The sequence below is a fragment of the Musca domestica genome, unplaced genomic scaffold (assembly GCF_030504385.1).
Source record: "Musca domestica strain aabys unplaced genomic scaffold, Musca_domestica.polishedcontigs.V.1.1 27, whole genome shotgun sequence".
Classification (NCBI taxonomy): domain Eukaryota; kingdom Metazoa; phylum Arthropoda; class Insecta; order Diptera; family Muscidae; genus Musca; species Musca domestica.
In genome coordinates, this window is record NW_026712286.1 from 2,077,557 (window position 1) to 2,104,389 (window position 26,833).

Here is a 26,833-nt window from a genome sequence, read left to right on the forward strand (position 1 = left end):
TAAAGAAAGTCTAAAAGTCGGGTAGGGCCGACTTTATGATACCCTACAGGCCTTTGCATATATAGTAGAGCTTCACATAACTTATATAAAAGATTTTATGGAGAATTTGTGAGAATTAAATCATACCAAATCGAATGAAAAAATATAAAGCTTGAGACGAAAAAACTGCAACCAACTTCAGACTGCTGTCATTTCTAAGCCACTCGTCCGACAGCTGTTAAAATTATTCCAGTGACAGTCCATTATATTGTTTACAAGCGTACAAAAGCATTTTGGTGAGAATTGTCCAGAAAAAAAAATTCGTTATGGATTTCAAGCGTGATAGTGTGATGTCTTTGTATTTGGCTGGAAAACCACGAGTGGCTATCGTTAGAGCACTCCAGCATTTAAATGTGAATAAATCTTTTGTGTCTCGTACTATTGCTCGTTACCGTGATACTGGTAGAGGACGGAAGGAAGTGGACGGAAGAAAACAGCAACATCAGCAGAAATGGTTCGAAAAATAAAGAAGCGACTTTATCGTAACCCGCGTCGCAGTGGCCGAAAAATGGCTCGTGAGCTGAACATATCACAATATTCCATTCGGCAAATATTGTAAAATGAGCTCGGGGTAAAGCCATTAAAATTCCAAAATATGCAACAAAACGAAAATAGACTCAAAAGAACTGCCGAATTTGGTTTTCTCCGTTCTCCGATGGAAAAACATTCGTTGTCCAGCAGTTCGTAAACAAACAAAACGATCGTGTTTACCTGAGGTACCAAAGAGGTTAGCTAAAAAATGAGCACCTTCGGGTGGACACCAGAATTCAAGCGCCGGCCATGGTGATGGTGTGGCCCGCCATAACAGCCGATGGTCGCCCTCCGCTCGTATTAATCGACCATGGCATCAGAATAAATGCTGAATATTATCGCGAAAATATTCTGAAGGGTGTATTAAAGCCTTGGGCACGACCTTGGACATTCCAACAGGACTCAGCAACATCGCACTCAGCACGCGCCACCCAAAAATGGTTACAAAATGAAGTTTCTCGCTTCATTTCCAGTGCACAATGGCTACCAAAATCTCCGGATACCAATCCGTTGGACTATTGTGTCTGGAGTATTTTGGAAAGCAAGGTTGGCACTAAAAAATACCAAAGTGTAAATCACCTCAAGCAAGTGATTCGCCGGGAATGGGCCAAAATACCGCAGAGTAACATTCGGCAGCGTGTGACGGTTTCATTGACCGTTATTTGTGCCATAATTCGTGCCGAAGCAGACAAATTCGAACAAATCTAAACTTATTCTAAAATTTGATGCTATTTCCGACATTTTTTGCTTCCATTTAATAAAATTAAAAAAAAAAAAAAAAAAAAATTATGGTGTTTGACTTTGTTGCTGTTTTTTTATCTCACCCTGTATAACAAATTGGATGAATAATTCATATGGGAGCTATAGCTATATATGAACCGATTTTCCCCAAATTTGACGAGGTTCGAGGTTTTAAACACCATTGAAGCCAGGTTATTTCTCAGTACTGTAATATTTTAATCGCGGCTAATTTAAATACATCTCGACCGCTCCAGCCATTCTCCCATTAAATTACAGCTAATTAAGAATCCAGAATCTTGGCCTATTGTTGGTCCTCCCAAGCCAAAGGCCGGCGGCAATTTGCTTTGAAATATTCATATTTACAATACTTAATATAACAAATTGGCTCTCTTCGGCAAAGGGGCATAATGTGTGCAGTGGTGTGTATCCTTGCCAAGGCCAAAGAAAAGAACAGCTCTTCCGCCAGCTCGCCTCTGTGTCTAAACAATGACAATTATAACGTAATTAAGTGAGCGTTCAATGTTTTGTGTCTTTGACGTCATTCAGTTGATGTCAACAACGACGAACATCCAAGTATTATTTTTTCCCTTCACGTTCTGGCAACATGTTGCATGTTCCACTTAAAAAAAACGTACCGGCATGTTGAGTACTTTTTCGAAAATCCTTTTGAAAATTTCATAAATTCATTAAAAGCGGAGCAAAGCCAGCACGCGACATTTAAAACACTTATCTACAACAAGAGAAGCAACAACAACAATTTAAACTGGCAATAAAAAATATCCTCTGTAACCCCTTACTTCCCTTCGAAATATTTCTTAAGCCAATTTTGATGCTCCCCACCTCTAGAAACCTATACATTTTAGACAAATGTAACCATACCTCCCCCTCGCCCCATTCTCCCCCCTTCCCCCTTGCAGCGTTAAAGGGTTGTATTGAAATCATTTTCCCAGCTTTGTATGGCGTCAAAGACTTTTGACTTTTGGCGCTTTGTGTGGATGTTTTGTGCATTCCATGCCATGCCAGGGTATGCCACACCACGTCGAACCAACAACAAGAACAAAAATAGACGCCGTCATCATCATCGCACTTGGTTGAAGTGTCTTTATCCTTCGAGTTCTGTATGCCACTGCAGTGTGAGCAAACCCGACCGACCGAGCGACCAACTAACAACAACCACTCTCTGGTGGTTTTGTTTATTTGTTGTTTTTGTTGGCTGCTGGCTGGCTGGCAGCAGCTTTGGCAACATTTTTTGTTTATTGCTTTTGATGTTCTCTCGGCGTAAAGAGTTCCGATTGTTGTCCCCACCCTCCAGCACAATTCAACCCATTCACAACACCCTCCATATGTTTGCAGCCCTGTTGTTGGGAACTACCTCCACCCCCTCTCCTTCTTTGAGTTCAGCGATTTATTGTTGTTGTGTAAATCTTATGAATTATGTTGTTATTTTAAGAGAATGAATGAATGAACGGTCGGTCGGTCGGACAAATGTTCATTTTCGTAGTTTGAGTTTGTTATTAGTTATAATCGTCAGAGCAGCAACAACAACAACACAAACAACAACCACAATGTTTCAATATTAATTACAACAAATAATTCAAATACAAATGTTGCCATCGTCGTGTTGTTTACTCGCTGACCTCGTCTGGATGGTCGCTTTTAATTTGCTCTAATTGTTCGGCGGATTAATTGGAAAAGGACATTTTTGAATTGATATTATCCGATATTCGGATAATGGGAAATTAATTCGGATTATCCATAACTACTGTACAACATAACAATTTTATCGATTTTATAACATTTGACATTTTAATCAGACGAGGTGAGTTTCGTATCCGCTTTATCTGGATACGATAAAAATCTTATCCACGATACTCTTTATAGGCTGTCAATGATATCCGTTTTATCCTGATATACTATTCTTCGAATATGCTGAACTGTATTCCAATATAACCTGATATCCGTGCTATCCGGATAAGGCAAAGCTGTTATTCACGTTCCTCGTTAGCTTTATAAGGTAAAACTATAATCCAGGTTATCCAGATACTGAACAAGTGTTATCCGCTTTATCCTAATTGAGTAAGCATGCCATCCTTTTTATTTTCTTCTCATACAAATGTTATCCAAATTATCCACTTCGTCCTGACACGCTAAAAAATGTTATCCATGTTATCCTGATACGTCAAACGTATTATCCGCGTTATCTTTATAATGTTAAAACGTTATCCACTTTATTCTGATACTTTAAATATGGTGTCTACGTTATTCCGATGTATTAAAAAATGTTATCCGTGGTATCCTGATTCTGTAAAAATATTATCGGGGTCATCCTGATACTCTACAAATGTTATTCACGTTATCCTAATACAGTGAGAATGCTGTCCACATTATCCTCATGCGATAAAAATGTTATCCTGATGTACTTAAAAGTTTATCCACTTTATCCTGACACGTTTAAAATGTTATCCACGTTGTTCTGATACGTCAAACATATTATCCGCGTTATCTTTATAATGTAAAAACGTTATCCGCTTTATCCTGATACTGTGGATATGGTATCTATGTTATTCCGATATATTAAAAATGTTTCCGTGTTATCTTGATTCTGAAAAAAATATTATCCACGGTACCTTTATAAGCTTAAAATACTATCGAGGTCATCCTGATACTCTACAAATGTTATTCGCGTTATCCTAGTGCAATAAGAACGTTATCTAAATTATTATCATGCGATAAAAAATGTTATCCTGATGTATTTAAAATGCTACCCACTTTATTCTGGCACGGTAAAAATAGTATCCACGTTATCCGGATACGTTAAACATATTATCCGCATTATCTTTATATTGTAAAAATGTTATCCGCTTTATCCTGACGCTGTAAAAATGATTTTTGTGTTATCCGGTTATTTAAAAAGTTATCCGTGTTATCCTCATACTGTAAAAATGTTATCTACGTCATCTTCATACGACAAAATCGTTATCCAGATTATTCTAATACGATTAAATTATTATCCACGTTATCCGGATACATTAAAAATATTATCCGCATTATTTTTTTTATTGTAAAAATGTTATCCGCTTTATCCCGACGCTGTAAAAATGATGTCTATGTTATCCCGATATGTTAAAAATGCTATCCTATTATCCTCATACTGTAAAAATGTTATTCACGTTATCTTCATACGACAAAATCGTTATCCAAATTATTCTAATGCTATTAAATTATTATCCACGTTATCCTGATATTATTAAAATGTTATCTATTTTATCCTGATAGGATTCAAGTCATTCTAATATTATAATAATGTTTTCCATGTTTATCAGCGTTATCCAAATGTAGTAAAGTGGATATTATCCGTATTTATTAAATATGTTATCCACGTTATCCTGATGCAGTAAAATGTTATCCAGACACGGTAAAAATGCTGTCCACTTTGACCTGACACAGTATAATTGTTATTCTGGTAGGGTTAACTTTAACCAACGCCATCAGGATGGGATAAAAATGTTATCCACTATATCCTTATAGAGTTATATTTTACCCATATTATCCTGATAGGCTGTGAACGTTATCCATGTTTTCTAATTGGCTAAATATATTATCCACATTATCCTAATAGCCTGTATATGTTATCCACATTATCTTGATGGTCCTAATAAGCTGCAAATATTGTTCGTGTTATCCTGATGGGCTGTATATTTTATTCGTATTATCCTGATAGGCTGTAAACGTTAGGAACTCAGCCATTTTTATGCCAAAAAAGTTTCAATTTGCCACTAAACGCCTTCCGTTTCTATTCTCAAGTGCCTTCAAGTCAGGCATGAGTACTTCTTGACAATTTCAATCAAGATAAAGCAAGCCAATTTTTTTTATTAAATTTTTTATTTAAAATGCCACCAATAAACGTCAGTCTTATCTGAGATATGCAAAAAAGGAGGGGCAGACAAAAGTCAATGAACGACGGCAGGACGATAGCATTTCATCAAAATTTGCCAAAGCACGAAACAGTTTAAAGGCAAGCGTGGCTCATGGGGTTGACTGGTTGGCTGTTTGTTAACTCGCTAGCAAGTGAAGCGTTTAAATTTTTGCGAAAAAGAAGGAAAGTCGCAAAAAACCCAAAATTACTTATATAAATAGAAACATTTTCATCAAAAGATTTCTATCTATCCCTTAGCACGAGTCGGTTTCAAAGATTTAAATAAAATTTATCAGCAAATATTTGGCAACATGCAAATTTTTTCCTATATCCTGTAAAAAAAGACGAAAGGGTGTGCCCTACTCCCACCCCCTTATCCTTGTAATATTAATTTTTTTTTTCCTAAAGAGATCTCAATGTCAAAACTGTCAAATTGGTTTCATGTACATTTCACTTACGCCTTAAATCCCGGGGATCGGAGGCATTGCTGCGTGGACTTTCACCCTTTTCGGCATCGTAGTCGTTGGAGCCCTCCAATGATTCGTGGGATGTGCATGTGGGACTGGCTGAGTCGGTGCGAAACGAGTCATTGCCATTGAAGAGATTCTGCAGAGAGAGAGAGGAAGAGAACAAGGAAAATCAAAGTTAAAATTAAATTTATTTTTTTTAAATTTACTCAACAAATAATCATTGCTGGTCTGGTCTAGCCAAGACGTAGTCTAGCATCACCACTTACCTGGTCCAGTGAAATTCCAATGTATTTTGGCGGTGAAAATGCCGATGGCAATTGGAAATTACCCAACACTGACGGCTTGCCCAGAGCGGCTCGTTCGCTGGCAAAGTAACTGGCCGCCGCCGCTGAGCCATTTGCCGCCAGCATGTTGTGGTTGAGGGTCTGCAGGAGATGGGGATGGAAGGTGTGCAGCAAGTGGGAGCCATAACTGCCGACTAGTGACATGTTGTGGAGATCTTTGGCGTCAGGTAACTGCAAGAAAGGGTACTGCGAATGAATAGAGTTGGGCTAAAATCGATGTTGAGGCAAAGATAACAAGGATTATAAGGAATTTTCCAACTCACCACCCTCTTGAAATTATTGATTGGTTTATCATTTGATGACAACTTAAGCCAACTTGACCCCTTTGAGAGGGGTGGGAAAAGGGAAAATTATGTAAAATAAAAAAAGTATTGGGAAAATGCATATGGTCAGTTTGTAGATAATCCTTATTTTTGCCCATTGACAAGGGTTAGAGGTTATGGAAAATATTGGCAATCATTTTTAAGAAAAAAAAAAAAAAAACACTGTCGAATTGTGATGACCATGGCTAATGGAACTATTGCTGGAAGTGGGATTTCTTCTTGTGTCCTTTTAGATTTGCATGTAATCTGCATTCCTTATCCTTGAATTCAAGGATTAATGTAAAATATGCCAAAAATATTTATTTTCAGATAAAATTTCCAATTAAGAAAAAAGAAGCCTGTTCCTGTCTTTTATTCGCAAAATTTAGTAAAAAATTGAGAAATCTGGAACGATGAACACGGGAATTTGCTCAGCGAGTATTTCAAAGGATTCATATTCTTTTCAAACAGGGGAATTTTTGTAGACTCTGAAACCTTTTGAAGGTTTCTAAATTCTGCTAGACAAAAATCAGAAGTTAAAACGTTAAAAATTATATCCATGTTATCCACTTTGTCCTTATGCGAAATGTTATCCAAGTTATCCTGATGCGATTTAAACGCTTTTCACGATATCCTGACACAGTAAAAACGTTATCCATGTTGTCCTGTCCCAATGCAATTGTTATTCTACTCTGATAAACTGTAACCAACACCAAATACGACAAAAAAGGCTACCCACGTTGTCCTGATGCTATTGAAATATTATCCACGTTATCCAGATATACTGTAAAATTTATCCACGTTATCTTGAAAGGATGTAAACGTTATCCTGATAAGATGTAAATCTTATCCACATTATCTCTATAATCCAGGTTATCCTGAGTGGCTGTAAATCTTACCCACGTTATCCAGAGAGAATGTAAATTTTATCCACGCTGTTCTTAGAGAATGTAGACATTATCCATGTTATCCAAATAGGCTTTAAATGTTAACCACTTTATGACCATGTTATCCTGATAAGATGTGGACTTTGTACACATAATCCCTATGGTCCGGGTTATCCTGATGGGCTGTAAATCTTATTCACTTTATACAGAGAGAGAGTGTAAATTTTATCCACGTTGTTCTTAGAGGATGTAGACATTATCCACGTTATCCAAATAGGTTTTAAATGTTATCCAATTTATCCAGATAGTATGTAAATGTTATCCGCGTTTGTATATAGACTACAAATGTTATCCACTTTTCTCTGATAGACTTTAAACGTTATCCTGATAGTCTTAATATATTTTCCTTGTTCTCATAATAGGTTTTTTAATATTATCGACGTTATCCTGGTAGGCTTTACAGGATATTCTGATTTACTGTAAGACTTCTAATATTATCTTTAAAAGAAATCTTCAGATTTTCTGCAAAAGATCATCATTTGGTGGCGAAATTTTTATTGGCAGAAGTTTCAAGGACTAAATATTTTAAAGAAACGTTCTGAGATATTGGAGTTTTGAAGCTAATATTGTGAATATTTTAAGAAAATATTTTTGTCAAGGACGGAGTCCAGACCTGGAGTTTCCTTGAAGAAGTTTAAAGTATTTCTATATCGACTAAATAAATAAATAAAAATAAAAAATAAATAAAAATAAAAAATAAAAAAATAAATAAATAAAAATAAAAAAGCTGAAAAGTTCATTAAAAGCTGAAGTTCATTAAAAGCTGATATTTTTAAACATTGAGAGAATCTGAATCTTGAACCAGAGATATTTTTTTGAAGAACTCAGAAGGATTTCATATAAAACTTTTAAAATATGAAAATTTTTTATTACTATTTTTCAAGAAATTGCTTCCAAGTCCTGGCCTAGAGATAGAAGACTCTAATCCTAAAAACGATTAAAAAATTATTTTTTTCTAAGAAATTTTGGCATTTAGGACTGGTATCCCCTTCCAAAAATGCCTTTTCTTATCTTTCCCTCTTCATAATATATGTATAGGAGTATAAAACACTTTTCTCGAAGTGGTTGACCACTTGGTTTGCTAAACTCCCCAGTTGGTGTCCTAACTGTGATAAATACCCCTGTAATTATGGCTCAAACTCCAAAATAAAACCATGGAGGTAATACTCTGTAGAGGAGGACACATATGTATTTTGCTGGCAGACAAAACGCTTTTGATAAACCCCATTTATTTTTGTGGTTTTAAGTCCACGGCATGGCAATGCGGGACCAAGCCATGTGTAAATGGTTATCATTCAAATACTTTTCTGTATTGGAAAGAAGGGGGAGTTGGCGATAAGAGGTGTTTGAGTGGGGAATGCTGTTGATACTGACAAGTCATGCTAAGCCTAACAGGCAGACAGTTGAACTCCAACATTTTTCTAAATCACAACACCAGTATGGTGTGTCAACACAAACTCCAATTCTCTTTCTCCCAACCTCAAACCCCTAGAAGCTGTGAGTAATTGATGTCTATGTTGCTGATGTGTGGTGTTTCACACATCTTTGGAAAGAGAAGGAGTTGGGGGGAAGGTGGTAGCATGATGTTACCGATTTGATAAGTGTTAATTTGTTGCCATCAACACGAACACATTGTGTGCCTGATTACTCGCCCAAGAAGACTTTAATAAAATTATAAAATTTACAACAAAATTTGACGGGGTGGTATACATGTAACGTTTAAAATAAATTATGTCACGATTTTTATGAGTTTCTTAAATAAATCTCCCACAAATTGTAATCGAACTTGAAGCGAGCAGAAAAAGAAAACACCAGAAGCTATGACACAAGTAGTTTTTTATGCAAATTTTCCACATAAGAGACTTTTCCCATCAACATCTTCCAGGCACACATCATCAGGCGGCATTCATGCATGGAGGAAAAGCAATTTTCACCACAAAAGGAAATTTGCAAAAAAAAAATCGTTTTTCTTTGCCACCCTAGCAAGGCACACTCCCCATAACCCAATCAACTCATATGTGTATGTGTATATGTATGCATGTATGTTTGGCTTGTAAATGATATGTTTAGTGGGTTATTGTCATACCCAAACATATCCATCCGAAAGAAATTACTTTTCAAACATCATCGTTTACATCCTTTAGACAACAACAACACCCATTACATGGTGTAACAACAACCCCCCTTGCCTTGGTATCGAAAATATACAACAACACTTTCACCCAGCATGAAGCCAGCAAAATCTCTCTCCCCCTCGGAAGTTTGTGATTTTTTTTTCGTTTTAAACGTTGTTTGTGTCGTCGGAGATGATGACTGTGATGACGATAATCGTTGGCTGATGGGTCGTTCCAATAATGACAATATTTAAATCCTTTGCAATAAATAACATAACGCTTAAAACATGTGCAGATTTTTTAAGGATTTTTGTTTTGTATCTAAAAAATCACATTTCAAAAAAGGGGTTGGGTTTGAAAATTGCACAAACTTTACATGGACAAATAATTTTCAAAAAAAAATCTACGTTTACAGGATTTAAACCAAATCGGCCACAATTTGATTTAAGTCCTCAAGTTTTAGCATGGTATAATGAAATAACGGTATCCTCATTTCAAAGAAGCATTCCTGCAATTTCTGTAATTTTCCTTGTCAAATTTAAGGGCATAAAAAACAGGTACCCATCTGTGATTTGTGTAAATGCAGTATAATTCTAAAAGAAAATATAGAAACCTAAGATTGCATGGGCTTACCTTCCTTGTTCTACCATGAGTTTCAGTAAGGAAATCTGATAATTTTATATATTTTATCCAAATATTTCACAAAATTTTCTCCAGAATTTAATTGTTTTATTTCAATATTTATTTTCCAACTAAGATAAATAATTACCACCCTCTTATTCATTCGTTAGGGATACTTTGTCTTACTTTATTTTGTTTTCCCTTTTTAATAAAGGCCACACATTATTTATTTCAGTCATAACAATAAAGTTATGGCCTTTTATTTCCTCTCAACCTGGTTCGGTTTGGTCACACAATAAATGTCCACATAATTTGGCATGAAAGCATAGATTATGAGACAGCAGCAGATCCCCGTCCCCTGTCCTAATGAAAATTGGGAAACTCCATAGGAAAATATTGTGTTGGAAATATGATAAATGTTTTTAATATGTGGAGACCACAAAGGTGGACACTTTCTATTGGAACTCTAGAAGAGAAAGCTCTTGGAATGGAACAGCTCACTAGAAGCTGGAATAAATCACTTCTACGGAAAAATATAACCCGATATAAATTACGTAAATATAAAATTACTCGTGATACTCTTCTCTCTTCCGTTAGGGAAAAGAAATATGACCACATGAATGACAGCCTCACTGAAAATCAGCATTCAGAGTTGCTCGTGTTTACTATTTAGTAAAACTTTCTTACGAGTGCTCGAAGAGTGCATGTTTTAATGGGGGAGTATTCCCGAGTTACTACTGTTTCCAATTCTCAGAGTAGAGAAACAATTTATTCAAAGAATGCAATTGAGTGGACAACCGCTATGGATTTGTTTCGTTTACAGCTGAGGATTAAGAGAACAGACATAATTCTCACAAAAAGAGTTAGTATAACTACAATGTATGCTTGAGAGTTTAGGGTAGCTCGTTTTAATCAACGAGATATCTCGAAGAGTATACGCTATATAAGGAGCTTACTCTCCACTTTTTTGTTTTATGTGGAAGCACTGCGGAGTTACTCCTGTTTGAATAGTCTGAATGGGTGTCGAAATGCTCGAAATAGAGTAAGAGTTTACTCTAAGAGGGCGAAGGAGTAAAAGTAAGTGTTTACTCCATGAATGCAATCGAATAAACAGAGAAAATATAAATATTTACAAATAAAGGGTGATGTTTTAGCTACCATGTTTTTGGCAACGCTGGTATAAACAGCACACGAGGGTTTTTTGTTTTGTTTCACTGTCAAAATGAGTGCTCTGCTAAGTTCACCGCACACTTCTTTCAGCGATAAAGCATATTTTTTGAGCCAGAATAACTGCGAATGTTACCAATGCATCTAGAATAAGTAACAGTTTGGTGGACCGACCGTCTTTAGAGATGATGCGAATCGTAACGTAACTATGAATGGTGAGCGCTACCGTGAGATGATATCCAACTTTTTTGCTCAAAATGTATGAGCTTGTCTTGCATGACCTGTGGTTTTAAGAAGACGGTGACACAGCTCGGTGGCACAGCACGCATAAAAATGGAGTAATTGAGAGGCAGGTTCGGTGAACTTTTTATTGCACGTTTTATTCCAGTTGGCTGCCTAGATTGTGCGATTTATTGCCTAAATTTTATTTTTTGTGGGGCCATGTTAAAGCTCAGGGTTTTTCAGAAGAGCCAGCTGCAATTGACACTTTGGAAGGTAGCATTGAATCATTTATAAGTGAGTTACCGTCCGAAATGTTGGAAAGAGTATGCCAAGAATTTTCTTTCGAGCGGGTGTACTTGAAGGTTGTGAGTTTTTTCTCAATGCTCTTTTGGTTTATGTCAGCTCTCGAGTGAGAATCGAAATGCTCTAAGAGTGAAAGCGAATGCGTATGACAAAACACGAAAAAAATATTCGGAATAGAATCTACTCGATGTTACTCCCACTAAAAAAAGATGGTCCTATTTTTTATAGGAAAAATATCAGCAACATTACTTATTATTTTTGTCCCAGACTCTTTTTAGCAAAAAAATTGGTAAAATATCGGAAAGCTTAAAATGATAATCGATTCGAAGGGTCAAAAAACCTATTCGGTGGTCTCAAAAGAGATTTTTTTTATTTTATAAGTAAAATTGGTAATAACCTCTCTATAAGTTCCTTGGTATAATAATTTTGTATTTGGGAGTCACTTTTCTTAAAAAATAGTCTCATTTTTCAAGCGAAAAAATACACTTGCCTTTTCAGCAATCAGTGATTTTTAACACGATTTCCTTTATTAAAACTCCTCAACCGCTTTAAGTTTCATTAAAACATAAATTAAATCCATGTTTTGTTTCTATTTAATTTAGAATGTCTTTGGCAATTGAAACAAGTCATAAATCTTTTTATATTTTTTTGTCTCAACAAAACTTTGTTACGCTTTAACATTGTTCGACGACGGCGTTTGTCTCTCCAAGATTAGCAACAATTTTCCAGCAGCTACAAGTTCCATTCAATTATTACAAATCCATTGAATAGTAAATAGATTTACAAGCAGCCATGGCCAATAAATTCCGCTAACAACAAATGATACCGCTGCGGTGCTATACAACAAGCAAACAAGCATTTGAATGGTCGTCGGCCGACACAGCAACAACAACAATAAATAGCTAATAAAAAATGACAACAATGCTTAGATTTTTATTGATTTTAATCTGATTTCAGATGACTGAGAGCAAAAAAAAAAAACAGGCAACTTACCCCAGTTTCAAGATAAAGTTGCAAAATTTACATGGCTAATGATAACTAAACACAGCTGGTTTGGTTTGGGTGGGACTGTTCCGCCACTGGTGTATCATGGCCAGACAGTGACCAAAAAGAAAACTCGGTGTGGGGTTTATTTGTAAAAAGTATTAATTCGAAATAAGTAATATGCAAATCGCACTTGTCACCGGAAGAGACTTCGAGGCATAGAAGAGCAAGTGGTTTAACACTTGGCTGGTAGGGGATCAAAATTTGTGTTTTCCTTGGCAGGTTTTCATTACAAATGATGCATATCACACAGAACAACCCCTCAAATGCAGATCTTGTCCTTCTCTGCCATTGAGACAACAAATAATAGGCGAAACAAACAATAGTCAAATATTTGTCATAAAAACGATGAACACAGATAATAATGCAAAATAATTCCAATTGTCAGGCTTTTGTCTCTCCCGATTACTTGGGGTGATAGATAAAACCACCCCGAGTTAACAGTTTCCAATACCAATTCCCCTGAACGATTGCCAAGTGTTGACAATTTAACACTAAATAGATAGACAAACATAACGATGTGGCGAACAGAACAGACACCCATTTCCACACCGTGGATAAATCAAAGCCAAAAGAAAGAGAAAAAGGAGGAGGAGGAGTAGCAGCAGCATCAAAATTACATTTAAAGAGGGTAAACCTTTTGTACAGACACCTGCTAACCATATTATTGTTCCGGTTCTCGTTGTTGTTTTTGCCAGAGGTTATTATGAGTTATGCCACAAATGAATTATGACTCTAATATGTCATTACTCGTATTTTTTGAAAAAGAGATAGAAAAAATTTCGAAATTATTCACAAAAATTATTGTTGTAAATTGAATTGAACAAATTGCCTGATATGGAAAGGAGGAGAGAAGGACAGACCACACCAGAACTTTTTACAGCTGCATCTGGGGTAGAATTTATGTTCTATGAAAATTTGAAAATGAAAATTGAAATTTTTTTTATTTTTTTTAATTTTGCCAATTTTTTTCTAGAAAACCATTTTTGTATCCTAAATTATTGTAAAACTTGAAGGCTTAAGAAAATGCAGCAATAAAGCCTTAGATAACTTATCCATGGTCTTTGGATAATTAATATAAGTTTTTGGTGCCAGTCAGAAGACTTGGATAATTTATCCTTCTATTTTGATAACTGGGATATCTTATCTGCAGCCTTTAGATATCGAGGATATCTTATTAATCCACTAATCCTAATTAGTAATTTAGAAGGCTAGCAAAACTTATCCACGTCATTGAGATGACTAGGATAACTTATCCACGAGAGGTGAATGTTCAGAATTGAATATGTGGGCTATTTGGGTAGCTAGGATAAACTGTCCACAACATTTCGATGATCCGAATAACTTATCCACGTTAAGTGGATAACTAGGATAGATAGGGTCACTTATCTACATCATTTGGATTATCCAAGTCTTTCGGGTGACTTTTTTGTTCACACCACTTTGGGTGAGCAGCATAGCTTATCAACGAGATTTCGAAGACTAAGATAGTTTATTCTTCCGAGACACTTCTATTGCGAGGATCACTTATCCGCATTTTCCAGATTAAAAGGATAATAAAAGCTTTGAATAATTCATCCACTTCAATTGGATGACTAGAATTATATATCCACCGCAAATCCACGTCAAATGGATAGCTAGGATAACGTATCCGCTCGTTTTTTGGATAGATGAGACCAATAATCAACATCATTAGGATTAAATTAAAATTAAAGCCTTGGGAATGACTGAAAATTCTTATCGACGTCATTTAAGGCAACTAAGATAACCCATCCACACCATTTGTAGGACTAAGATGGTTTATCCATGTTATTTCGATAGCTAGAATAACTCATCTAAATCATTTGGATGACTAGGACAACTTGTCCACGTTATTTAACTAGGTCATTTGGAGAACTTGGATAAATTACCCATGTAATTTGAAAGACTACCTTAAATTATAAACGTCATTTGGATGAGCAAGAAAATTTCCAAATCCTTGGGATGATTTAGATAATTGATCCGCATCGTTTGGAAAGGCTGCAAATCATTTAGATGACTTGCATAATTTTTTCACATCATTTGACTGATCTGGGTTATTTATCCACATTATTCTGGTGACTTGAATGAATTTTCCACCTCACTAAGATGGCCTCATCAACATATCCATGTAGTTTGTGTGATTTCCAAATCTTAGCCGTTCTCGATAAAATTTGGCAGAGGTATTTCCGAGCTCTGTAAGATAACTGGTAGCAATTTCATTGTTTGTCGAATGCATATTACGAATTTGAGGGACTTAAAAATCAAATCGGATATGGGAGCTATAGATATATCTGAACCGATTTTCACCAAATTTGAGGTACTTGCTTCTAGACTGAATTCGGTCGGATATGCCAAAATGCAGGTAATTTGAACTGATATTAACCATTTGGTGCACAATAAACCTAATATCGGTTTAAAAAATATATGGAAGCTATATCCTAATCTGAACAGACCTCTATAAAATTTGTCATAGGTATTTCTGGGCTGTATCTGATATCTGGTACCAAATATCATTGTTGTCGAATGCATATTACGAATGTAAGGGACTTAAACACCAAATCGGATGAATCGTATATATGGGAACTATAGCTACATCTGAACCGATTTCAACCAAATTTGATATACTTGCTTCTACATTGAATTCGTCATTTGGACTTATATTGGCCATTTGGTGCATAATTAACCCGAAATCGGTTAAAAATATATGGGAGCTATATCTAAATCTGATCCAATTTCAATAGGGTTCGTCTATAGGCCAAACAAATACAGTTTGCAAACTTGTATCTCAATCGGATAATAAATGCGACCTGCAAGAATACATGGACGGACAGGCGGACAGACGGATAAATAAATCGACTCAGAAAGTAATTCTATGAAGATCCACAAAAGAAACTATGGGTCTATCTCGCTTCCTTCTCCCTGTTACAAACAAATACACAAAGATCCTTTCCACTACTTGGTGTAGGGTATAAAAATGTACAGAACAACTCATCCGCATCAAATTGGGAATATTTTTAGGTTATCTCACCTCTTGGGATAACATCGAAATCTTATTCATATTATTCTTGCCTTTTGGGTAACTCATAGAATCTACTAAAATAACAAAACAAATATTTTTTTCGTCATTCAATCAGCCCACTTTTAGGAAAGCAGGTCAATTAATATGACTTCCTGGCAACAAATTGCGGTACTCCATTTCCTAAGCTTTCCGTTCGCTTTAGACTTGTTCTTCATGGATTTATTGATTGATTAATTAGCAAATGTTGTCCATCAAAACTGGATGCAAACAATTTGATTCATATCGAACACGTCGGACACTTTGGTGGCATCATGGCATGTCAATAATGCCTTATCCATGCACCAGCATATGTGTCAAACAACTGTTCATATATATTGTTGCAATATATCGTGCCGTATAAACGCCATGGTTTTACAACAGCCATAAACCATACTTTGCTACCAAGAAAATGTTGTACAGGAAGACTTGTCGACGCAATGCCAATTGGGACATAGTTGTTACAACAACACATTGGCAATCACCTAGTTTGGTAAATGAAGCTGTTATATCTTATAAAAAACAGAGTTGTCATGTTCTTTTATAATGTTGGTTATATATTCGTTTAAGGAGACCGATCTTGAGTGATATCGAAAAGTTCTGTGGGCCTTTGGTTTAAAGTAGGTGTTACTCCAAGTCACAGGTGAGCAAGAAAGTATTCTAGCCCACTCTGCCAATCTCTCTTAGTTTTTATTAAACAATCAACCAATCAATGTCTTATTTATTTATTTATATTAACAATTAGTTTTAATTTTTTTAGACAATATTTATATATAAAAATATATAAAATATAAGAAAAATGCAAAATTCAGTTTTCTCTTATACCATCTCTTTATATGATTTTGCCTAGCTCTACTCTTAGATCCTAATTGATCAATGAGAAATAGAAACTCTACATTTCATTTTATCTCTCCTTTTCAGTATTATTAACGGCAACCCTCTCTGAAGAGGAAAACTAAACGCAAAACAAGAGAAGAGCTCCATAAAAATGTTAACAATTCAATACTCTTTTAATTGTTGACACATTAAGATATGAGGCAAGCAAGAGCACTGCTCTCTACCCCTCTCCCTTCTATTACTCTTGGTGCTAATCAACTCTGCACTAATTGGCAGCAAACATATAAGCCAAATAACCACTGGCTCTTGGGTTTCCCCACACGAAAATCCCCACAGGATATGACTCCAAGCGGGTAATGGTTGATGAACTTATTGGTGTTGTTTCTGGCCGTTGAATATCTCGCTTCCATCTACACTTTCGGTTGGACATATTGATACCTTGTTTAACATACTCCACTTTTGAAGATCGTATTTTAAATTTCGAACAAGATATTGGCGCGAAACTTGTTTGTTGTTTCTTTGTTGTTGCTTTTGTTTTATTTGTTTGCTGGGGATATCCGTTAAAAGAAAAAGATCATGGCCATCAACGACTGATCAAAAGTTTCAAATATTTTTCATCATTTGTAGCATCAGCGTCATGACCATTGCTCATGTTTATGATGACAGAAGTCTTCGTCGAGCAACAACAACAACTCACACATTGTTTGCGACAGAGGAGGGGAAAAGTGGCTAGCGGAGACAGGGAATTTTTAGGAGTAGCGAAAACAATCACACATTCATGTGGCAAACTTGGACACAATCATAAATTGTCAATACCAAAAATCTACACACAATAGGCCACAATGGATGGATGGGACGGACAGAGAGACAGACGGGCAAGAGGACGAATGGTTGAAAGTAGAAACAGCAACAAGGAATATTGGGAATCACATTGTGTCTGGCTTGTGAAACCGTTTAATGTCAGATCTGTGGCAAGACTTCAACTTTGGAATACTTAGTGGCGTTGCTGGCTGCCTTCATTCGCCAGGCCAAGAATGTGGGTTATACAAATCCAGTGGCTAAGGAGTTTAGATGCCTTACGTCGCCTCTTTGGGTGTGCTGATTTATTGCGGTCAAATAAACTGCTACCACATGCGCGAAATTTTAAATTCAAAACTAAAATACATTCATCCAACCAACCGTCCATCCATCCTTCCACCGATCCAGTCATACTTCGATTGAATATGTAGGAACTGAATGACATTGTTGTTCTCCTTCTGCTGTCTTTATGGCCAGCCATCCATAATCGCATGCTGCCTGGCCCATCGATCGTCAATGGCAAGGTGAAATTTGTAGAGTTATCATAAATACAAAATACCTTCGCCAGTTCGATGCTGGCAGTCAGTTTAGTTCAGTTTATAAGCAGGAATATGGTTAGCTGTGTTTTGTTGCTACATCTGTTTGTTTGACCAATTTCTTTGGAACTTTGTCAAACTATGTGTCATTTCTTCTCCTACTTCGTCGTCCGCTTGGTAGACAAAACGTTTTGATTGTTTTAACTTAAATTGAATTAACTCCGCTTTGTTTCCCGAAATTTACTCAAAACTATGCAGAAGAGTTGATTTTGTGGCAAATGTTCAGTATTTTTTTTTTGCTGGTTCTTGGGTAGTTATCAGAAATGCCGCCACCGCGGCCTTCGCCACCACAACGTTTAATTTTGTTATGAACTTATCAATGGATATGGGATAACAGGGAGTGATGCTTAACTGCGGAATTGTGGCTAATTTGTACATGTTATGTAGATATAGTCACACTTTATTGATACTGAAGTTTTGCACGACATTTGGGGGTACGTCTACTCACTTAAATCCAAAATAACTTAAATATACATCCACTTCTTATGGAGCTAAAAGCAAATATATTGGCTGCGGTATTTTTACCACTATTTACGGACAATTTTTATTCCTGGATAACTGATCCACCTTCCATTTATGAATAATTCCTAATAGATTTATGGAAAATCTACAAATGCTTTTAAAGAATAAATCTTTGTTTAATATATCGTCTTTTAGGCAATTTATGCGATTTTTTATTCACTATCCGATATTAAAATTTTGTAAGAAGATTTATAAAAACAGCCCTAAGACGGATCAGAAACGTGCAAAAATAGCCTAATTACTGCAAATTTGGAAGTTCGTAATAAAATTTCGAAGTTTTTAATAGTGACGGGCAAACTTTTAGCCGGGAAAATAGGACATAATTTTCTAGTACCACCTATAACTGCCCATCATCCTACAGACAAAATGGCTGAGTTCAAGGTATTGAAATTTAAAATCGTCATGTCAAATGAGATCATAAACTAGTACTTTACTGTACAGTACTTATTTTGCATTTGCATTAGATTGAAATGCATGATGCATACTTTTAGGCTCAACATTATTATTGAACATAAACTTGCTAGAAGAATACAGGTAGTCCCATCGACACAGCTGCTGGTATAATTAACTGTCAAACCGATTTTGGAATTGAAAATGTTTAATGAAAAAATATAGAAATTTGTATAAAATGTTGAAAAATGAATATCGTAACAACCTCCGATTTGCGTCGCAAAAGAAAACACATAAAAATCTACTTATTTTTTGACAAAATCTTAATCTTTAAGGATTATCATCTGCCAAATCTTCTTAAATATCAAATTTGAAACAGTTTTGTGGGTAAATGTTACTAGGATTATAAAAATACCGAATATCGGTGGGTATCATTATATGTGCGCTATAGGAAAACGTGGACCTAAATATTAAATGTTCTGCCAGCGGGGCTAGAGCCCATTATGAATTAAAAATACCAATTTTTTGACAAATCTGTGGAAAAATGTGACAAAAATCATCAAAATACCGAATAGGAGGTACCGTTATGGGGGGCCTATACAAAAACGTGGGCTTATACATACAATGTTTCGCCATCTAAGTTGGAATCCATTACGAACTACAAATACCAATTTTTAAACAAATCCGTCCAAAATTGTGGCGAAAATCATCAAAATACCGAATATCGGGAGGTCGTTATATGTCGCCATATCGTTATATGACGGCTATACCAAAACGTGGACTGATATATCTCATTTTCAATACAAATCATCCTGGACACAATACAAATGGTTCTCCCAAATTTTGAAGCTCTACGTCACATAATGTGGGCTGTATCGTGATTTCAACAGACAGGCGGAAATCGTGAAATCGACTTAGAATTTTATACTTTATGGGTCTGATTAAAAAAAATGGAATTTTGCAAACGGAATGACAAAGTTTACCTCCTTTTCGAGGTGGAGGGTATAACAACAGAAGCACTCGAATTTGCATTATTTGTTTGCACAACAAATAGGGTACACAAGGTACGAAAAAGACACATTAGCATTGTTGCCATATTAAAAAAATATTTATCCTCAATAATTCATGGATGAATGATATCTCTAGAAATTGAGAATAGAATTCCCCGCGGATATTCATGACTGGGGTTAATAAATGTTCACAAGTGCTGATGTATCTGACAGTATTCTTTCATTATGGTCCAGGGATTAATGCATAAAAAAATGTCGTTAATGTCAAAAGTGAATGTTTTAATGGAATTTTAATGGACAGCAATGTCGCCTTAATCAGTCAATTGAAATGGGAGAATGAATGGAAGAAACAGCAAGCATATTTGAGTAGAAATGGCAGTAAATGAAAATTCCAAAGGTCGACTATTGAAAATGGCAAAGTAATTCGTTTTTAACCCATTTCCGATTGCCTGGTAATCATTGATTTTTATTTGATATTTTTACCAACCTAAAAGTATGCAACGATAATTATTGTTTAGTTGTGAACTTTTACTCCCTTCATAAAGCCATTAAGTTTTAAAACTACTCATCAAGAAAATCTAAAATGGCCTTTATGTAGGGAAGTATAGATCGAAAAACGACTTTCAGCTATTTGGACAATCAATAGGCGGAAAAGTGATTTTTTTGTCAAAACAAAATGTTTAGACTTTAAAAATTACTTCTCTTTGCCATTCTTGTTCTATGAAAATTTCATTATAAAGTTAAAACTGTAAAGTAAATAATTTTACAAAGAAAAAAAATTTCTTTTCATAATTTTATGTAACAAAAATCCAGCCTTGCCCTCGACAGTGTACTTTTCGAGCCTTAAGTATGTTACGACGGCAGATTGTGGTTAGAACATGAAGTGTGGTAAAATTAAGAAGGTAAAGTCATTTCAAAAAGGCATACCCATGTCTGGATTTTTTGTAATTTACCTTGTAAGAACATGAAGTGTGAATTATAACTCCGATAATCACAAGAGAACTATTACTGCATTAATTGATCTTTTTCGAAATAACTTTTAACTATATTTGAAATATATTTATATAATGGTAAAATTAAAAAGAAAATACATACCTATCTTTGCATTTTCTGTCAAATTTCACAGCATAGGAAACTGCTTCCCATCTCTGACTTATGTATATGCATTGGATTTATAAATAAACATTTTGACAATAAGATGTTGTCAAATGAAAATTTTTGAAAAAAAAAAATAAACATATGATTACATGACTATACCTTCTTAATTCTGTCATGATTTATATGTTAGAAAATTCATTTTTACTTCAGTAGTAGTTTTTTTTATTTTCTTTTGGAAATTGTTTATAGTTATCCCATTTTTTCATCTTAGGGGAAAATTCCTTAATAGGCCTTGTTTAGAATTACTTTCCTCAACCGACGGCATTATAAAAAATTCAATTTTTATTTCTTCCTTGTACTTTGAAAACTTACCCGTGCGGGGAATGGACGTTGTCCTCTTAGAGCCTCATGCAAACCGGAAGCAGCCTCCGATAAAACGACCAATGCTTGTGACGGTATGTGACTGCTTCCAAAGGCGTTACTTTCCATAATAGGTACACAGGACAATCTCCCACGAAGATGTTCCGGATCAAGGGAACGTGATTTCGAAGAGTATTGATTGAAATTTCAAGTTGATGAGGTTAAATCCAACACAAGGTGGCGTTAGGCATGGAGCGCCTTTATTTTTGATTGCACAATTCGACTAAATTAAACACTGGTTGGCACTAATTATGTTTTTTTTTTAATTTGTTGTTGTTTTCTTTGAGTATTGCTAATTATTTGTTGTATTGCCAACAAATCACGTGACCTGTCACAATAATTGAAATAATAATAATTTTAGCACGCACGCACACATTCAAAAACACTGGCAACAATTGCAACGTATGAATGCCACAAACAAACAATGCATGTAATTACTTAACTACCAACAACAACAGCAGTAATTACTTATGGGTATCACCGTCGTCGCTTGGTAGTGGTCGGCGGGACATGCCTTCAATCAGTCGGTTCGTCGGTCCGTCAGTCACACTGCACTGCACTTCACTTCTCTTCATTCGTTTAGTTATTACAAAAAAACACTTTCGGTCGGATGCCTGCTACCGCTCACTATTTGAAGCTACTGCCATTAACTGACTGACTGACGACTGGCAGTGTCGCTCGTTCGTTGTCTAGTTAAGTTAATTAAATTTGCAATTACTTTAATCGCTGTTGGTTTTTTTCTTCTTCCTTTGAATTCGTGAGCGAGTGAGTATGTCTATGTGTGTGTGTTTGTGTGTCTGTCGGTATGTGTGAGTGAGCTTCAGTTGCAATTATGAATCTCTTTTTTTTTCTGTAGCTCTTGTTGTTGCTGCTGCTCTGGCTGGTGAGTGTGTGATTAATTTTTCATTGACTCCGACACAGAGTGATACACCCGCACGTACGTAAAATCTGCTTGGAACTAAAGTGACTTTTGTATTCTGCTGCCCAGTGAGTCAGTCATTCAGTTGCTCAGTTGCCAGCAGCCAGCCATCCATCCAGCCTGCCTTGTGTATGGCACGAGTAGGACTTGTTTGTGGAGTCAGTACATAAAAAACCAGTTCCATTTTTAGATACTTGCGCACAACACTGCCTCCATGGCAGCAAGAGCAGCAACACATACACACGCACACACTCACCCGGTCTGCAGGTCTGGTGTGTGGTGGTTTCGTTGACGCCCCTCATGGCTGGTGAGTAGCTCTGATTGGTGCTCAATGAACCGATTCATTGTGAACATATGCTGTTGCTGCTAAAGCCCAGCTGGCTGCTGGTGTTCGTTCTGCAGTGTCTTCCATGGCATGTACTGTTGGCTGGCCATGGGAGAGTGAGCAAGTGGCGAGAAAAATGAATGGTGTTTTTTTGTTTTGTTTTTGTTTTAGCCAAACTCAAGTGGTATATAGACTCGAACGACTACTGATGACTACCAGCGGCAGGCAGTGCCACTGGATTGCAGTGCTGTTGTTGCTATCACTAAGTTACTCTCACTCACACCCATTTGCATTATGGACTCGACTCTGGTAGCTGCAGTGAAATGAAATGAAAGAAATGGTTCTGTTCGATGGCTGAGGCTGCTGGTCTTTGTTGCTGTTGTTGTTGCTCCTGTCCAAAGTAGATTCTGCTGGTTGTTGTTCCGTTTTGTTTTTTTTTTTCGTTTTGCCTTGCGAAGCCAAATGACAGTCCTGGCAACCACCAGATGTAGGTATATGAAAGTCGTCGTCATTGCTGTTGTTGGTGTTGTCCTTGTAGTTGTCGTTGCTGTTGTTGTTGTTGCCTTCGAGTGAGTTAAGTACACTTTAGTAATTTACAACATGTTCACAACTAACTCTTTGTGTCCTATTCCAAAATGGTTGCACAGATGGTTTGTTGTCGTTGTTCTTTTGTGTTTTTTTTTTCAGTTTTTGTTGCTGTTGCCAATACTTTTGCCATTTTTTCGGTTTTTTTGGCTGTTGTGGCAAAAACACAAACGTGTCCGTCGTTCTGTCGTTTACCATGTTCATGTCCATCGCCATATCTATGGTTTTGTTGGCAATTCTTTGTGTAACGTTTTGTCGCTGTTTTTGTTACTTTTTTTTGGTTAGCTCTTCTGCATTTATCTGTCAGTTTGTTGTTGGAAATCTTTGTTTGCTGGTATCCTTAACTTTGTCCCGACTATTGGTTGGGTTGATTGTTGTGTGCCTAGGCCATTTGCCGTTCTCTCCTCCTGATTTTTTGTTTTTGTCCATGTTAGACACCACCTGGTGTACATAAGTTTATGATATTTTTACTATTTTGTAATTTAAAGCTCGTAAATATTTTTACTGTTTTCGAAGGATATGATTTCATTGTGGCTGGGCATTTCGAATTTATAACTTTGAACTCGATACGTATGTTGTAAAGAATCCCAAATATACCTATTGAGAGTTCGTAGGCTTTCAAAGTAACTACAAAACTTTTGGCGATAATTGGAAGCTCCCAGCGATAGCAGCTTGTCTGTAGAATGGCCGACTCATAAAAAATGAGATTTTCTAAAAATATTTAAAAATTTTCTAGGTTGACTGATGTCGACCTGTTCAGCATTTTTTTCAAATTGGATTAGAGTACTTCCCTGCTAAAAAGGGAAATATAGGGCAGGGTTTTATCCTATCATCCCATATTAATTTATATGTTCGGTTTAAAGTTATTTGTCTTGATAAACATTACCATCGTTCTCCACTAATAAACAAACGTTGTTTTTATAAAAACAACAATAAGGGGATAAAGCCTGACCATTTTGCAACAAAAAAAAAGTTATTTGTCAATCTAAAATTTTTGGGCCAGGAACAGATCTTCACAATCGTCGTTATTTTCTTCCACCAGAACTGAAGTCGAAGTATATGTTCATTATACGTGTTCGAAGGATGTCGTTTATCTAAATAAAAGCTCATTTCTGAAGCCTTGGTTTCAAGTCCACGATTCATCAGTCTCTGTTGCTGTGCTGTCAACAAAGTTAAAAGTGAGATTCTTGCCTTCCCGCTTTGCAGGGAAACTATGAAATGATTATTGCTATAATACTGTCGCCATTCAGTGAGGCTTTCTAAAAATTAATTGTGAAGATGTTTAATAATTTGGAATATCTATTGGCTCTAAAATACGTTTTTTAAAATCTACCCCATGTTGGGCGCCACATAACCTTAATATTATTTTGCTTATGAACGTCTCTTCCGAGAGTTGGACTTTCCTTATACCAGTTTTGCAACCCATTACAATCAAGAATCAGATTTGCCAGTTATTAGAAGCAGAAGAGCATTTTAGGCAACCTACTTCCATAATTGCTAATATCTCCAACATTCATTGAGTTCTAAGTCCACAATTCATCAGACTTTGCTGCTGTGCTGTCTACAAAGTTTAAAGTTAAATGCACGCCTTCCCGGCAGGCGCTTTGAAGGTAACCTATATAATGGTTATTGCGGCAATACCGGCGCCATTCAGTGGGGCTTTCCAATGATTAACTGTCAAGGTGCCAATAATTAATTGTCTAGATGTTTCATACTTTGGACTTCTTTAAAATAAGTTTTAATGACTTTGTAGCAGTTACCCCACGTTGGGCGCCAAATAACCTTGACCCCGTGTAAAGTATTTCGAATATTACTAAGCACATGAACATCTCTTTAGACCCTCTTCAGATGACTTTTACAAGCAATGTCACCCAAGGATCTTCAGATTTGTCATTGATTGCAAGAAGAAGAGTGTGATGACCAGGCCACTTCCCGAATTTCTCATTTCACCAAAGGTTTTATGCTTCAAAATATCTTCTGATTTACTCTGGCTTTGAACTTTTTGCAGACGCCCTGGTGAGAATCTTAGCATAACAGGTAAAACAACCAGCAATCTAATTATACATTTCAAGGATGTTAAGATGTACCAACCTCCTTTATGGTCAAACCCACCTTTGAGGATATAGTTAGACTTGCCAGTTTTTTTTTTCAATTTTCACCATTTCAAGAACACAATGATAAGGAATTAGTTATTAATTATTCTTTGCCATTTCGGGGTGTGGTGTCCCTAGGTCTCAAATGGCTTTGCTCTTTTCTCGACGCTTCAAAAGCTAGGAGATGGCCATTTCTATGGTGTCGAATCTATTCCATTTTAGTTCTCGGTGTTCTTTTTCTATTTCGCTGCTGTGGTGTAGGCCATACTTTTGCCAATAGCCTGGGACTTCAAGAGCGGCATCAAATTGCTTACGACTATTCTACTTTGAAACAACCATGTATAGCTTTAAAGAAGAATATTTCTGATCAGAATTCGGTTTTAGTACAATTTCCTTCCACGGATTATTGCAGCTCCTTTCGACTGCTTGAATTCAGTCACTCGAACCGGAACACTCTTTTGAGTATGTGGACACACATCTTCAAAATATTACCATGAGTACGGGCTTGCTTCCTCGAAAATCCTTTTCAGAATAACCATGTCAACGAACCGGCTTGAAATGCAGGCATTTTGCTGCTTCCTTCCGATCTATTCCATTTGAGAAGCATAGGTTCGGAAGAAAAATTTCCCATCTTCTAACCATTTTCATTTTCTCCTTACGCTTCTATAGCCTCCGCCTTACAATGGAGGGTATATTAAATTTGTTATTCCTTTTGCAACACCTCGAAATAATCGTCCGAGACGCCATAAAGTACAAATATTTCTGACCAGAATAAAAATATAAGGCGATTTAGCGATATCAGTCTGTCTGTCTGCTCGTCTTTCTATTTCTTGGAATAACGAATAGTCTTTATTCAATCTAGACCTTTGAAATTTGCCACAAAGTTTTATATTGACGTTTATGTATAGAGACCATATAGTGGTAACTCCAGATTTTCGGTATGCTAAAGGTTTCTGTCACAATTTCCAGCCAAATAAGGTTAAACTTGATAATTGGAGTTCTTGGTAGGTATGTTCTCTACTTTTACCTTATGTGGCATATCACTGCCTATATAGGATCATGTTTACCTATAACCCACCTGTTGTTTTACACCTAATGGTGGATCGAAAGTTTGGTCCGGCAAAACTTAATATATTTTCAACTGTTTAAAATATGAAAATTCTCCCTTTCTAGGAGTTTTCCATATTCCGGGGCTACATGCAACGTTTTACTCCCCTTTTTCGGGTTTGTAGAAATATCGTCTTGAAACGAAATAAACACTTTAAGCGCCTTCAATTGTTTCCTATAGGCAGCGCCATCTGGATCGCCATCTGGATATTGGACAAAGGAGTAATTGTCAATGAAATAAAAATCGGAAATCATAGTTTTAGGTGGGTAAACTGAAATGAATACTGAACTAGAGC

At 36.2% G+C, this 26,833-nt stretch overlaps 1 protein-coding gene across 1 annotated transcript in view; it reads right to left on the bottom strand.

Moving 5' to 3' along the window:
* LOC101895245 (protein Teyrha-meyrha) overlaps positions 1-22,526 on the bottom strand; it is a 30,921-nt gene extending 8,395 nt beyond the window's left edge. Inside the window, exons 1-3 of the mRNA XM_059124039.1 lie at positions 21,461-22,526; positions 5,964-6,212; positions 5,686-5,833 (exon numbers count right to left, since the gene is read on the bottom strand). Coding sequence (XP_058980022.1) covers positions 5,686-5,833; positions 5,964-6,212; positions 21,461-21,577 — 514 coding nt within the window. The 5' untranslated portion in view covers positions 21,578-22,526. The remainder of the gene's footprint in view (positions 1-5,685; positions 5,834-5,963; positions 6,213-21,460) is intronic.
* Positions 22,527-26,833: the final 4,307 nt, after the last annotated feature.